Raw genomic sequence first — 14442 nt, 5'->3', positions numbered from 1 at the left:
TCACCGTATTAGCCAGGATGGTCTCGATCTCCTGACCTCGTGATCCGCCCATCTCGGCCTCCCAAAGTGCTGGGATTACAGGCTTGAGCCACCGCGCCCGGCCCCGTGTTTAGATTCTTAACAGCTCATTATTAGAAATAAAGTCTTGATAAGAACTACTTTAATACTTAATCGTCTTGCTTAGACAGGTGAAAACAAGTTAAAAGGAACAACACGAGGCACCGAAGTTAAGTTGTATCTACCACGGCTGGTGATAATTGAAAATCTCAATGAATCTAGTCTGTTCTGTTATTCTTTTATTAATCCCTGGTTATTGGGAAGCTCTTAACAAAATAAATGTTTAAAATTATATTTCTGTAATTAAGTAAAAGAGAGTATTGATTCCACAAGGCTAGAATTGTTCATCCAAGAAAAACAAATTCTCCATAAATTTTAACCCGTTAATACCACGGAAAGATGTTGGAAAGGTCTAAGAACAGAGATAGGCCAGCAGAGAAACACCATTTTCAGAACATGACATGAGATGGTGAGATTTGCTGATTTGGTTCCGTCCTCATTATTTGACATTTAATGACAGTTCACACAGAAATCGCTCGTCTGAGAACCCGTTTAAATCCCCGCACAAAGACTATCTTCCTTGTCATTGGCACACCAGTAAAAGGAAAAGAACCTAGAGAGAGAGAGAATAAGCACAAAAGTTAAAATATGATAAAATCCCTCTTCTTTTCCCTTTCTTTCCTTGGATCTGGGTTTTGAAGGAGACAAAGAAGGACCCCCAGGCTTTCCAGCAGCCAGCAAGCACTATTACTTTTTATTTAAAAGCAACTGGGAGAAACATTCCCCAAAGCAAAATCCGAAGCCCTCCCTGAGAATCGTCTGTGGGCGTCCGGGCCCGGGCCGCTGGGGTGCCACTCCGCAAGGGGTTCCTCTTCTCCCCGGGGTCCCTGAGGGCTGGACGCGAGAGGACCCGTCGATCCCGGGGTGCCGGGAGGAGACGCCCGCCCTCCCCACGAGAGGGGGCGGCTCTGGCCTTGGAGCCGCCCCTCCTGCCGCCAGAGAACAAACGGGATATTCAGCAGTGGCCTGTGGCTGCCAGAGCAGCTCCTCAGGGGAAATTAAACGTCGAGTCAGACGGCACCGTAATCGCCTTTAAAAGCGCCTCCGCCCCGCTGGCCGCGCAACCCCCGGCTACCTGGGCCGCCCCACGGCGGTGCGCGAGTGAGAGGGAGCGCGCGGGCCGCCGAGCGCCGGTGTGAGCACTGCTACCAGTGTGAGCGGCGGTGTGAGCGCGGTGGGTGCGGAGGGGCGTGTGTGCCGGCGCGCGCGCCGTGGGGTGCAAACCCCGAGCGTCTCCGCTGCCATGAGGGGCGCGAACGCCTGGGCGCCACTCTGCCTGCTGCTGGCCGCCGCCACCCAGCTCTCGCGGCAGCAGTCCCCAGAGAGGTAACGCGACCCCCGCCCGGGCTCCTCTCTCCCCTCCCTTCCTCCACCTCTGCAACCTCGCCGGCTGCTTTACTCAACCCGCTTCGGCGCGCCTGGGTGACCCAGCTTGCGACCCAGCGCTCCCCGAGCGGTGCAGGCGTCCGCCACCCCCGCGTGCGCTGAGCCCCAGACCTGGGGACCCATCCCTGCTCGCGGGGCTCCCTCCTGGGTCTCCGGCCCGGCCTGCCTGATGGCCCTGCAGCTGGCTTGGCCACCACGTGGCGGGGCTTAATCTGACTTGTGTCTCCCCTCTCCTCGTGTCTATGGGGGCGGAGGGAAGCACTGGGGCCCAAATATGTGGATTTTGGTTTACCGCTGGTTTTTTTTTTTTCTTCCCGGAGAGGCTTTGCCCAGAGACGTAAAGCAGGGAACAACCCTAGAGGCGCGGCGCCTAGGGAGCCGCTCTGGAAAGTTAACTCTTCGCCAACCTCGAGACGGCCCCAGGAGCTGGGCTGTGGGACCTGCCCGGTGGCCAACGTTGGCATCGCCTCTTCAGCCTCCGTCAATATCAGCCTCCCTTTCGATGGGAAGCTCTGCCAATGGCCAGTAATTTTCAGAAAGGGGGAGGAGAACTGGGCATCTCTCCAAATATGGGAACGGCAAACTTTTTTATATTAACCAATTGCTTGCCTATCTTTCTTTAAAACCGCGTTCTTCATTCAGCCTGGCTCTTACCTTCTCCCAGTTAAATTGATGTATTTACCATTTTCCTACAAGACTTTGCCACAATGCCGAGGACTTGATTATATATATAAAATCTTATGTTATTATGATGGAGACAGATGGCAGCTGGACAGAATGCTTTATCAGGCTGTAATTTAAATATTCTAAGAGCTAGCAAGCTTTCGGATCCCATTATGGTGCAAGAATTGATTAATCAACATTAACTTTTATTTATATTAATAGGCTACACCTTTCTGAAGGTAACATCAGATTGTTAGACCATGTTTCAAATTACATTATCTTTTCTTCTTTTATGTTCCCAGACCTGTTTTCACATGTGGTGGCATTCTTACTGGAGAGTCTGGATTTATTGGCAGTGAAGGTTTTCCTGGAGTGTACCCTCCAAATAGCAAATGTACTTGGAAAATCACAGTAAGCATTTTTTAAAAAGGTATTCTCCTGGAAGTGGGTGTTGGAAACAGTGGGAGGCTGCTGCCTTTTTCCTCTGGTGGTAGGATTTCAGTAAGAGGCAAATGCCTGAAATAGTGAAATGCTGGATTTACCCCAACTATTGGGAAGATTTGTATTCATATAATAGATCTAGTCGTATCTTGCATTAGTGATTACAGAGGGCACAAGGTAATGCTTGAAGGAATAAATTCTCAAAGCAGATGTGTTTCTGAAAGCCCAATGTAACTCAGTTGAGTTTTATAGATTCATAATTAAAGCTGTTTTCAGTCAAAGGCCTGTTGTAATGACCTTTAGAGGTTTTTTGTTGCTCGTGCCTTCATAAATCCCCAGTGGGAAATAGAAGATCAAAGATAGTGCTTTGACTACTCTATGCCCATTAGGAAAGGAAAAAGAAAAAAATTTAGAAAGCCCACTTAATGTTCCTGGGTTGAAACCACCTCTAAAGGCAGTGTAAGAATAGAGAATTAATGGGGGGGGGGGTGGGAATCTAAATAGCAGCCAAGGGCCAATAGAAAGTCCATGCTGATTAGTAATAACATAGATGATGCTGAGTCAAGATAAGCTGGATTTAGAGACAGCCATTTTTTTTAAAAACTGATTTAGAGTCAACTAGAGTGAATCATCTTTGCAGTCAGCTTAGCATTGACTGTTAATCTTCTTCACGTTTTCGTTGTTGGGAAGTTGTTTAGTAATTGAATACATTGGTTCAATGAGAACTTATTTCAGTCAGGTTGTGCCACTGGAGGACTTACGTACGATTTTTTAAAAAGTAGCCCCCGCTAACTGTGTAAACTAGCAGTTACTGTGTGCAGGCATTTACCGTGCCAAGTAGTTAACAAGTATAATCACTCAGAATCCTCAAAACAAGTCTATGAGAAAGTATCTATTATCATCCCCATTTTATAGATGGGGAAGCTGAGGCCTGAAACAATTACAGAAATTGACTTAGACAGTTGGTAAGCCCAACTTTATGTAAAGTAAAACCTACTCCCACTGAGGTCATTTTGCAGGCAGATATGAGAGGTCCCCTTCCATAATATAAAACTCAGCTCTTACATGCCTTGACAGCCTCTTGTAAAATACCAACCATGTCACAAACTGGTACAGATTTCATTATGTTATAGCACATATGGCCAGGAGAGAAGTCATAGAAAATAAGTTTGAAATAACGTAAATGTGAAATAAGGCTCTGAAACAAAAATAAAAGCAGCTTGATTTTCATATCATAATTGTGTTTTAAATGTAATTAAATGGCTGTAAGTTTTAAACGACCCTAGAAAATCAATGGCTCAGAGGCATCATGTGCCCAAGAAGAAATTCATGGTTGGCCATGTGTTCTGAATATTGGGGACAGTGTTGATGTGACAGTAAACTTTGAGGCTGGGGGACACGTCCAGTGAAAGCTTTCCTTGATAAAGGGATGGTTTGCCTCAGGAGAGGCATGATTTACTGTGTAGGAGTGAGGAAGTTAAATGGACGCTCCATCTGGATGTCTTGTGAAGGGAGAGCCTGTGAGCTCAGCAGTCACTTCCCTGGATTCAAATTCCAGTTTCACTGTCATAAACTCTGTGTCCGGGATTTACCTCCTTTAAACCTCAGGATTACTGTGAAGACAAAATGAGATAGTGCAAAACGCTTCAACTCAGTGCCTGAGTGGGGAAGAAGCTTGATTTGTCGGAAGAACAAATCAAGGAGGTCGGAGTGGCTGGAATGGAATGAGCAAGGGGACAGTGGGAAGAGAAGCGAAGGTGAACAGGACTCTGTAGGCCATGGTGGGGAGTTTGAATTTTGTTTTCAGTAGGAGTCACTGGAAGATCTTAAGCAGAGGAATGAGCTTATCTGGCATCTGTGTGGAAGATGAACTGTAGGGAGTTAGGAGTAGAAGCAGACCAATGAGGAAGCTGTTGTGGTATCCGGGAGAGGGAAGATGGTGGAGTAGACAAGGTGGTAACAGAGAAGATGAAGAAATGCGGAGTCTTCTGCCTACAGTGTTTTGTCAGCAGCTCTGCCTGCAGTTAGGGTATAGTGGCACCAGCTAGGAGGATATGCACCAGGCTCTGTCTCCCTGCTTAGCCATTCCAAACAGGACTGTGCTCTACTGTGGCCTTGTCCAAGGCCATCTATTAAAGGTGTTTCCAAAGCTGGTTGGTCCAGCCCATTTTTCTGTTCCTGTGGTCAGTAAACCAAGAATAGTGTTCCCATTGGGTGATTCAGTATCACTTTTATTAAAATATCACAGAGACCAATGGACATAGGAAAGCCTCAGAGTGGTCTTTAAACTGTAGTTCCTGTAGCCGGGGGGAAATATCTTGCTTTCACTCACTGGCCTCCCATTCTGTTCGTCCAAACTGGAGATGTGTCCCAGCATGGTAGCTTTCACCACTAAATGGTTTTCATTAAACTCTATCTTATCAATGGAAGAATGGGAAATGTCTGATTTTAACTTTTGCTTTAAGAAAGGTGAATCCTAGTTGTTACCATCAAACTTCCAGTCCTTCGTATTGGACTTTCTGATATGGAAGTACAGCCCGCAGATTGGAAATTTAGATTTGTCCTTAACATTATAGTACTTTAAAATTTTTATAGCAATTTCTTAGCTGTACTGTTCCAACACACTATATTGGCTCTTTAAATGTAAATTAAGTTAAAAATTTAGTTTCTTAGTCATACTAGCCACATTCAAGTGCTCAATAACCATATGTGGATAGTGGCTGCCTTACTGGACAATACGTAATATGGGTATTTCTGTCATCACAATTTTTCTTGGGGACAGTGCTGTGCTATTAATAGAAAAATGTTATGCTTAATTTTACTCACGTAAGGATATGTTGAAGACAGAGGTGCTCTGTGCTGCTTAGTTGTACTTCTGCTTTGCAACTAGGGAAGCTTTGCAAATAGGGAAGCTGCATTGGTTCTTTGTAGCTGTTGCAGCTGTAACTGGAACTCAAGACTCTTGACTCAGCTTTATCACCAAGAGTTGATGGCCTTAACTAGTCTTAGGTTTTTTACTTTTACTGTATGTGTTCTCAAAAAATGTATGCTTAGAGACTAAATTAGAGAATTTGAGTGTTAAGAAACAGTTGAATATTTTGTAATCCATGATGGGGTTGAGAGTTTCTTAGTTTCCTGTAGGAGTTGATTCTGGGGACTATAACCTAAGAGGCATCTGCATAAAATCCCCTAATTCTCATACACGGGGATGTGGGCATGAGTGAAATGTGATTTGACAGCTAAGGTATATATAATCCTTTGGAAAGTAGTGACTGGTCTTCTAAGCAGGCTTGGAAGAACAATAGGATTGGGGTGAGGCATAAGTCACCCTAATTTATTTAAGAATAAGAATCAGTAACTCCACCTGTATTAAGCCCTGCAGCAAGAAATGAAACTCCAAAAGTTGACATCCCACCACCTGGACCCCTCTATTACAGTGATTTTTCTGCAGTTCGAGATTGTGTGCAGGAGACAACAGTAAGAAATCTCCGAGATCCATAAAGGAAGTAGGGGAGAGTGGACCATTGTGAAAAAAAAAAAAAACACAGCTGGTGTGATGTATTTCACTGCAACATAGGCAGGACACATTTAGAAGAGCCCACAAGGCATGGTGCTGGGTGCTGGAGACACATAGGTGAATTTGGAGGGGATAAGCACATGGGGAGCTACCTGCTAGGATGTGTTCCCAAGGCCCTAAGTGGGAAGTGAGAGAAAGCCCACCAGGCATCTTATATTCTGTGCTCCACAGGCACCCCTGGCATAAAGATCACCATTCCATTAATAGCTTCATTATAAATTCATTGCAAACTCAGCAAATCATCAATACTTCTGTTCCTTGATATTTTCATTCATAACTTGTTCATTTTATAATTCCCATAATAGAATTAGAGATACATATTGATGATTTGACACAAATATGCATTTTGTTTTGTTTTTTTTTTTAAAGAAAAATAGACATATGTTGGGAGGCTGAGGTGGGTGGATCACCTGAGGTAAGGAGTTCAACACCAGCCTAGACAATGTGGTGAAACCCCATCTCTCCTAAAAATACAAAAATGAGCTGGGTGCGGTGGCAGGCGCCTGTAATCCCAGCTACTCAGGAGGCTGAGGCAGGAGAATCACTTGAGCCTGGGAGGCAGAGGTTGCAGTGAGCTGAGATCCCGCCATTGCGCTCCAGCCTAGGCAATAAGAGTGAGACTCCATCTCAAAAGAAAAAAAAAAAAAAAACAGAAAAAGAAAAAGAAAGGTAGACATTAATAGCAAAAATTAGACCTTGTGAAAGCAACTCTATTTAGAGTTTGACTTTGGATGCATATGGTATGGGTGGCTGAGTGAAACCAGTGGCTGAGTGAAACCAGCTGAAGCTTTGTTTATAGTAACTGCAAACTAGAGGAAACTTAAAGCCTAGAACCTTCTGGGAATTCTCCTTAAACAGGTATATAGGAATTTTTGTTTAAAATTGGTTCCCAAACTTAAAACTAAAGATCACATCTGAATGTGTAATGCAATTGCTGTTACATTATCTAATTGAAACAGCAATTGTTATGCAGAGATCGCTGGAATTGATTCTGTTCTTAGATTTAAAACTGGGCATAATTTACAAATCTGTTTTAAAAGGTGATGATCTGGCCAGGTGCAGTGGCTTACACCTGTAATCCCAACACTTTGGAAGGCAGAGGCTGAAGGATCGTTTGAGCCCAGGAGTTCAAGGCTCCTGGAGTGAGCTGTGCTCACACCATTGTACTCCAGGCTGGGCGACAGAGTGAGACCCCTTCTCTAAAGTATAATAATAATGATAAACAAACATAAAATAAGGCAATCCATGTATGTTGTCCTGTTGTTAAAAATCATTAGGTTTTTATTATTTATAATTTAAAAGTACTGAAATTGGCCAGTTATTTAAGGTTTCAGTCATTTCATTCTCAGCAGAAATCTAACCTAAGAAAAATCAGCAAACATTCAGCAAAGATTTAGTCTTGGGGTCCACCTAGAATACAACTTTTTATCCCTTTATGAAGAAAATATGGGAGAGGCCAGGCATGGTGGCTCACACCTGTAATCCCAACACTTCAGGAGGCTGAGGAGGAGGATTGCTTGCAGCAAGGTGTTAAAGATCAGAGTTCAAGATCAGCCTGGACAACGTAAAGAGACCCTGTCTCTGCAAATTTTTTTAATTTTTTTTTTTTTTAGCCAGGAGTGGTGGTGCGCACCTGTAGTCCTGAGGTGGCTGAGATTAGAGGCTTTCTTGAGCCCAGGAGTCAGAGGATATAGTGAGCTATGATTGTGCCACTGCACTCCAGCCTGGGTGACAGAGCAAGATCCTGATGATGATGGTGATGATGATGATGTGGGAGGGTCAGAGAGTCAAAGACCTTTGACAGAAATGGGAGGAGAATGTGGCAATGGGTAGAGGCAGTCCCATTAAAGCAAAAAGTATGTGGCAAAATTTTCCTTACTTAGCTACTTCATGAAGAAAAAAGCGTGAAGTTGTCTTACATAGAAAACTCTTCAGATTCTCCAGGTAATTCAAGTATTATCATGTTTATAATTACATATATTTTTCTGTTCAGTAAGAGTGAAATACAGTCACACATCCCATAACAATGTTTCAGTCAATGACCACCACATACATGACAGTGGTGCCGTAAGATTATATTGCCGTGTTTTTTTGTACCTTTTCTGTGTTTAGATACGCAAGTATTTACCATTGTTTTACACTTGCCTGCAGTGTTCAGTACAGAAACATGCTGTACAGTGTCGTAGCCTGAGAGCAATAGGCTATACTATATAGCCTAGGTGTGTGGTGGGTTATACCATCTAGATTTGTGTAAATGCACTCTGTGATATTTGGACAACAGAGTCACCTAGTGATGCGTTTCTCAGAATGTATCTCCATCATTAAACAACACCTGACTGTGTACTTGTGATAGAAATCATGGAACTAAAAATAATAATAGTATTTATAGTTTTTAGCATACCTTCAAATGTATTGAATCATTTTATTTTATTTGCATCCGATTCTCTGGGATTGGGGTGACAGACCTTAGTATGACCATTTCATAAGTGGGGAAATTGAAGTCTAAAGAATTTGTATCTTAACTAATGTCATACTTGTAAATGGTATGAAAACGTCAGCACATAACGTTCTGACTCAGGATACCATTATACTCTCACGCACTTATTTATCAAATATTCACCAAGATTTTTTGAGCACCTCCTATGTAGTGGGCATTGCATTGGACCGTGGGCGTAGAAAGACAAGGCATAATTTCTGTCCTCAGGGAGTTTATAATCTTGGGGGGAGCAGTTAGACGAGAGAATCGGTAACGGTTATGTGTGTGAATTATTATAATGCCCACTGTAAGCAGTTTTAAGTGTTAATAATTTGGAATAAAGCTTATTTTCACTTTTAAAAATTATTGAAGATCTTAAGATTAGTTAAGGTGAAAATAATAATTGCTTCCTGCAAAGAGTATGACCTGTTTTACATGTGTGCTACTCTAAGACTGGATAAGTTGTTATTGTATCCTTTGTAAGGATCCATTTGACTTCCCAGGATTATTTTACATCTGCCTTGATATTTCCAAAGATGCCTAATAAACAATTATGTGAAGGCATTCCTGTAACATTGCCTTGAGGGCAATTTTATAACTTACATATGTTAAAGTCATCACACTTGATCCATCCTCCAGATACCTGATTAGTTTTAAATGGCATTCCTATTTAGTTGAAGGAACTAGTAGATTAAAAATGTGATTGGGGGCCGGGCGCGGTGGCTCAGGCCTGTAATCCCAGCACTTTGGCAGGCCAAGACCGGCGGATCACGAGGTCAGGAGATCGAGACCATCCTGGCTAACACAGTGAAACCCCCGTCTCTACTAAAAATACAAAAAAAAAATTAGCCGGGCGCGGTGGCAGGCGCCTGTAGTCCCAGCTACTCCGGAGGCTGAGGCAGGAGAATGGCGTGAACCCGGGAGGCGGAGCTTGCAGTGAGCCGAGATCGCGCCACTGCGCTCCAGTCTGGGCGATAGAGCGAGACTCCGTCTCAAAAAAGAAAAATGTGACTGGGATTTATGTCTTCCCAATAACTTTTGTATGGCTTCATGAGAAGAAAGAGTCAGCAGTGGTGAGCAAAGGGTTTGCGAAAATTGAGACATAGTGATAGTCTAGTAAGATCAGTACTAGGTGTTTAATTTGAGAAAACAAATAGTGAATTTAGGCAGGAACTCAACTTTTAAGTCACTTAATTATACCTAAGGGTATAGCAAGGGGTTCCAAAATTGCTGTAACTATTATTTGCCTGGTATAACCACAGCAGGACAGATAGGGGAATGGAATTTTGACTTTAAACACATATTTCCTGACTTTAAACTGCACATAGGATTTAGAATTATACAGAGACTTAAATTCCAATCTTAACTATGGACTTTTTAAAGAAAATATATATGTATACATTGGTTGCACTAGGCTCATTATTTCAGTTGCCTGAATAGTAATTTAATCCAATGCTTGAGCTAGTATTCTTTATATTTAAGAATAGTAAAAATGAGCATAACTAACAGAAAATGTTTGCATATCCAGACTATATGAATGGGATAAGAGCACTATAGCTTGCTTTTTTGGGGGGGGGGGGGGGGGGGGTTGGGGTTGTTTATTTTTATTTATTTATTATTATTATACGTTAAGTTCTAGGGTGTATGTGCATAACGTGCAAGTTTGTTAGATATGTATACTTGTGCCATGTTGGTGTGCTGCACGGGGTTGTTTATTTTTTAATCCAGAAAATATAATTTGGAAACTTTACAAATGTTTTTTTTTTTTGTTTGTTTGTTTGTTTGTTTGTTTGTTTTTTGAGACGGAGTCTCGCTTTATCGCCCAGGCTGGAGTGCAGTGGCGTGATCTTGGCTCACTGCAAGCTCCACCTCCTGCGTTCACGCCATTCTCTTGCCTCAGCCTCCCCAGCAGCTGGGACTACAGGCGCCCGCCACCATGCCTGGCTATTTTTTTTGTATTTTTTAGTAGAGACGGGGTTTCACCGTGTTAGCCAGGATGGTCTCAATCTTCTGACCTCGTGATCCTCCCGCCTTGGCCTCCCAAAGTGCTGGGATTACAGACGTGAGCTACCGTGCATGGACAAAACTTTACAATTCTTATGGCACATACGCTGTTCAATTAGATTTCAGTTGAAAAGATAGCAGAAAAATTTAAAAGTTTTCATTATTGCCTTAAATTTTTCTGGGAAGCAGGGCAAGTATAAATCCTAAATAATTAAGCAAGCACTGTAGGTGACATTTTCCCACTGGGGCCTCAGTCCAATTTTTCTAAATTTGTTTAGCTTTCTGCCTGCTTTTGAAGGCTTCTGTTGCTTGTTTTTGTTTTCTTTTTCTTTGCTCTTTCACATGGAAATGAAGTCTGTTTTTATTGATTGAAAACTTGATGTTTTATAAATAACTTGTTTGTACTGCTTGCATTTTTAGTGCTGTGTTCAAGCAGATGCCTTAGAAGAGGTTTAATGAGTAGAAAAGAAAATGAGAAAACATGAAAATGAAGTCTTCGTGTATATATTTTTTTCTGAAAGAGATTCTCATTGATAACATATTCATACCAAACAAAAATCATTCTTTCCTGAAACATCACTATAAAAATAGAACATAAAGATAACACATTTTTTAAAAGTAGTATAAATCAAGAAGGCATTTAGTATAATTAAAACACTCAGAAAGGATTTTTAAGAATATATTATTTAAAAGACAGATTAAATTACTTTTATATCCCTTGACCACCTCCAGAGTTAAATTTATGATGTGAAATTATGGGCAAATAAGAATTGTACCATAAATTTGAAAATGCCTTAAAATCTCTCAGATTTTGACAGTAAAAAAGGGAAGGGTCTCATTTATTGGTTGCTTAATACTGAAGACCAGAGAAACATTTAGAGGGCTCCTACTTCTAAGGAGTTCTTTCGGGTTTTTTTTTGAGACAAAGTCTCACTTCGTCACCCAGTTTGGAGTGCAGTGGTGTGATCTTGGCTCACTGCAGCCTCCGCTTTCTGGGTTCAAGAGATTCTCCTGCCTTAGCCTCCCAGTAGCTGGGACTAGAGGCACCCACCACCACGCTCAGCTAATTTTTGTATTTTTTAGCAGAGACAGAGTTTTGCCATGTTGACTGGTCTCAAACTCCTGACCTCAAGTCAATCCGCCCACTTTGGTCTCCCAAAGTGGGATTTGTTTTCCCACATTGCTCTGCTTAGAGTCAGGAGAGTGCTTTTGTGTGCTGTCACTTTCCCATGTTTCTTGTACAGAGAAATGTTACATGTATGGATTGCTCCACAATCCTATGAAAACTGTAATAACCACTGTCAACTTAGACAATTGCAACTTATGAGTTCACAGCTTTATCAAGGGTGGCAATAGCACTTTGGGGGACTTTTGAATTTCTTACTCTAGGAACTTGGGAGAAAATAAGTGTTTTCCTCAGATACATTATTTGGTTGATCATGAGAGTCAGTATGGCAAGTCTTTAGGAAACAAATATAAACATCCCAAAATAAATGGAACACCCACAGAGAAGTGGGGAGTTGGAATTATAACTGCCCAAAGCACAAGCCCTGCCACTAAATATCACCTCTCTTTTACCACCTCACCCCCAAGCCGCTCCTGAGTACTGCATATAATAAAATAGTGTTTTCAAAAATATGAAGAGAGGGAGAGACCATTTAATCAAAGATGGGCTGTTGCATGGACCAGACTGACAAGAAGAAAAGCACAGGGAACCCAGGGGCAATCTTACTCCTGCTAAATGCTTCTAGAAATGAATAAGGGTTTGATTGCTAGACACAGACCTTCTAAAATCCCTGGGCTACAGTTGAGCGCCTCCAAATAAATTGTAATTTGTTAATTCATTAAAATTCTAAAGTACCCACCAGAGATCAGGTGCTGGATTGGACACAGAAACTGCAATAATTGAAAAATCACATTCCTGAATGGGGCTGGGTGAGGTAAGGAGGCTCTTACTAGTTGGAGTGATGTCCCAGAAACAATGAACAGTGGCACAGGGTGACAGGGATCATGGTACAGGGTTATACGTGTGATATTGCTCAGTTACTAGAAGAATGGGTGTTGGAGAGTTATACTGACATGGGTTCAAATCCCTGTTCAGCCATTTAATTTACTAGGTATGTGATTAAGTTTCTGGAACTTTCTGAAGTTAGTATCCTGGATGTAATGGTCAAACCTGCCTTGTAAGTTTGATCTGAAGACTGAAGGAGGCAGTAGATGAAAGGCCCTTGGCACAGCGCTTGGCACAAGCAGGCACTCAATAAATGGTAGTGTTGCTTTATTTATTTATTTTTTAACCTCTCTTCCAGGTCTGTAATAAGGAATAGAAGTGTGGTGTTTGTGTAGAACTTGTCTGCAAGCCAACTTGTTTCAAGCTGGATGGTAATCCCTTTGGGGCATGGAGAGTTCCCATTGGAAATACCCATTCCTACTCACTATGCCCTTTCTTCATTTAAAATATGATCTTTCATAAGATCTGGACTTTGTCCACAGAAGCGCTTCCAAACCCTCCCTACTTCAACCAGCCACCGCTACCCCATCACCAACCAAGGGCATTCCTTAACCGTTAACTTTTCAAAGTAGAGAAAAGATTGTCAGTTAAAAATTGCAAATAATTTTCTCTGTTTACAGATGGAGATTTTATTTTACCTTTGGAGTCCCAAATCATCAGAATAGGCCTCACTAATTATACAAATTAAGTAAAGACTGTATTCACTTATTCCTAATAGAGACACAACATGATATGGTGGTTACAAGTGTATTTTCTAACAGTGTAGTTTCTGGAGCCAGACAACCTGGTTCAAATACCGGCTCCACTATTGTGCTGGTGAGTCTCCAAAGATGACCTCCCCAATCACCACACCTCCTGGTATTCATGCCTTTTTCTGGTATCCCCCAGCATTGAATCTGGGCTTGCCCTTGAAACAAATCGGATGGAGCAGAGGTGACACATTGCATGACTTCTGGGGCAAGAACATAAGAAGCTGCCATATAAGGACCACCATGCTGTGAGGATGCCCAACATAGCCGTGTAAAGAGGCTTTGTGGAGAGAAGGAGGGGCCCAGAAAGTCCGTAGTAGTTCCAGTCTTCTCAGCTGAGGTGCCAGACATGTGAATGAAGTCATTTATTTATTTTTTTTGAGACAGAGTCTCGCTCTGTCGCCCGGGCTAGAGTGCAGTGGCCGCATCTCAGCTCACTGCAAGCTCCGCTTCCCGGGTTTATGCCATTCTCCTGCCTCAGCCTCTCGAGTAGCTGGGACTACAGGCGCCCACCACCTCGCCCGGCTAGTTTTTTGTATTTTTTAGTAGAGACGGGGTTTCACCGTGTTAGCTAGGATGGTCTCGATCTCCTGACCTCGTGATCCGCCCGCCTCGGCCTCCCAAAGTGCTGGGATTACAGGCTTGAGCCACCGCGCCCGGCCGAATGAAGTCATTTTGAAGGCCTAGCCCAGTGAGCCTTCAGATGACTCAAGCCCAAGCTCCTAACTGATAGTAAATGCATGAGAGAATTCAAGCCAGAACCATCCAGCTGAGACCAGTGACCCACAGAACCATAACAAATAAGAATACATTATTGTTTTAAGCCACTGAATTTGGGGGTTGTTTGTTGTGCAGCAGGAGATTACTGTAATAGTTACGAGCTGTATGACTTTGGGCTTGCTATTTAACCTCCCTGTGCCTCAGTTTCCTCATCTATAAAATGTGGATGATAATACTCCCTACCTCATAGGATTGCTTTGGGACTGAAATTAGTTGTTATGTGTACAGCATTAAGAAC

General features: G+C 42.6%; 1 protein-coding gene across 1 annotated transcript in view; it reads left to right on the top strand.

Moving 5' to 3' along the window:
• Positions 1 to 1061: 1061 nt before the first annotated feature.
• The window catches only part of PCOLCE2 (procollagen C-endopeptidase enhancer 2), a 77096-nt gene continuing 63715 nt past the window's right edge, over positions 1062 to 14442 (top strand). Inside the window, exons 1-2 of the mRNA XM_023215358.3 lie at positions 1062 to 1443; positions 2469 to 2577. Of these exons, the coding sequence (XP_023071126.1) occupies positions 1361 to 1443; positions 2469 to 2577 (192 nt within the window). The 5' untranslated portion in view covers positions 1062 to 1360. The remainder of the gene's footprint in view (positions 1444 to 2468; positions 2578 to 14442) is intronic.

This window comes from Piliocolobus tephrosceles, chromosome 2, assembly GCF_002776525.5.
Source record: "Piliocolobus tephrosceles isolate RC106 chromosome 2, ASM277652v3, whole genome shotgun sequence".
NCBI lineage: Eukaryota > Metazoa > Chordata > Mammalia > Primates > Cercopithecidae > Piliocolobus > Piliocolobus tephrosceles.
This window is presented reverse-complemented; position numbering and strand designations above follow the sequence as displayed.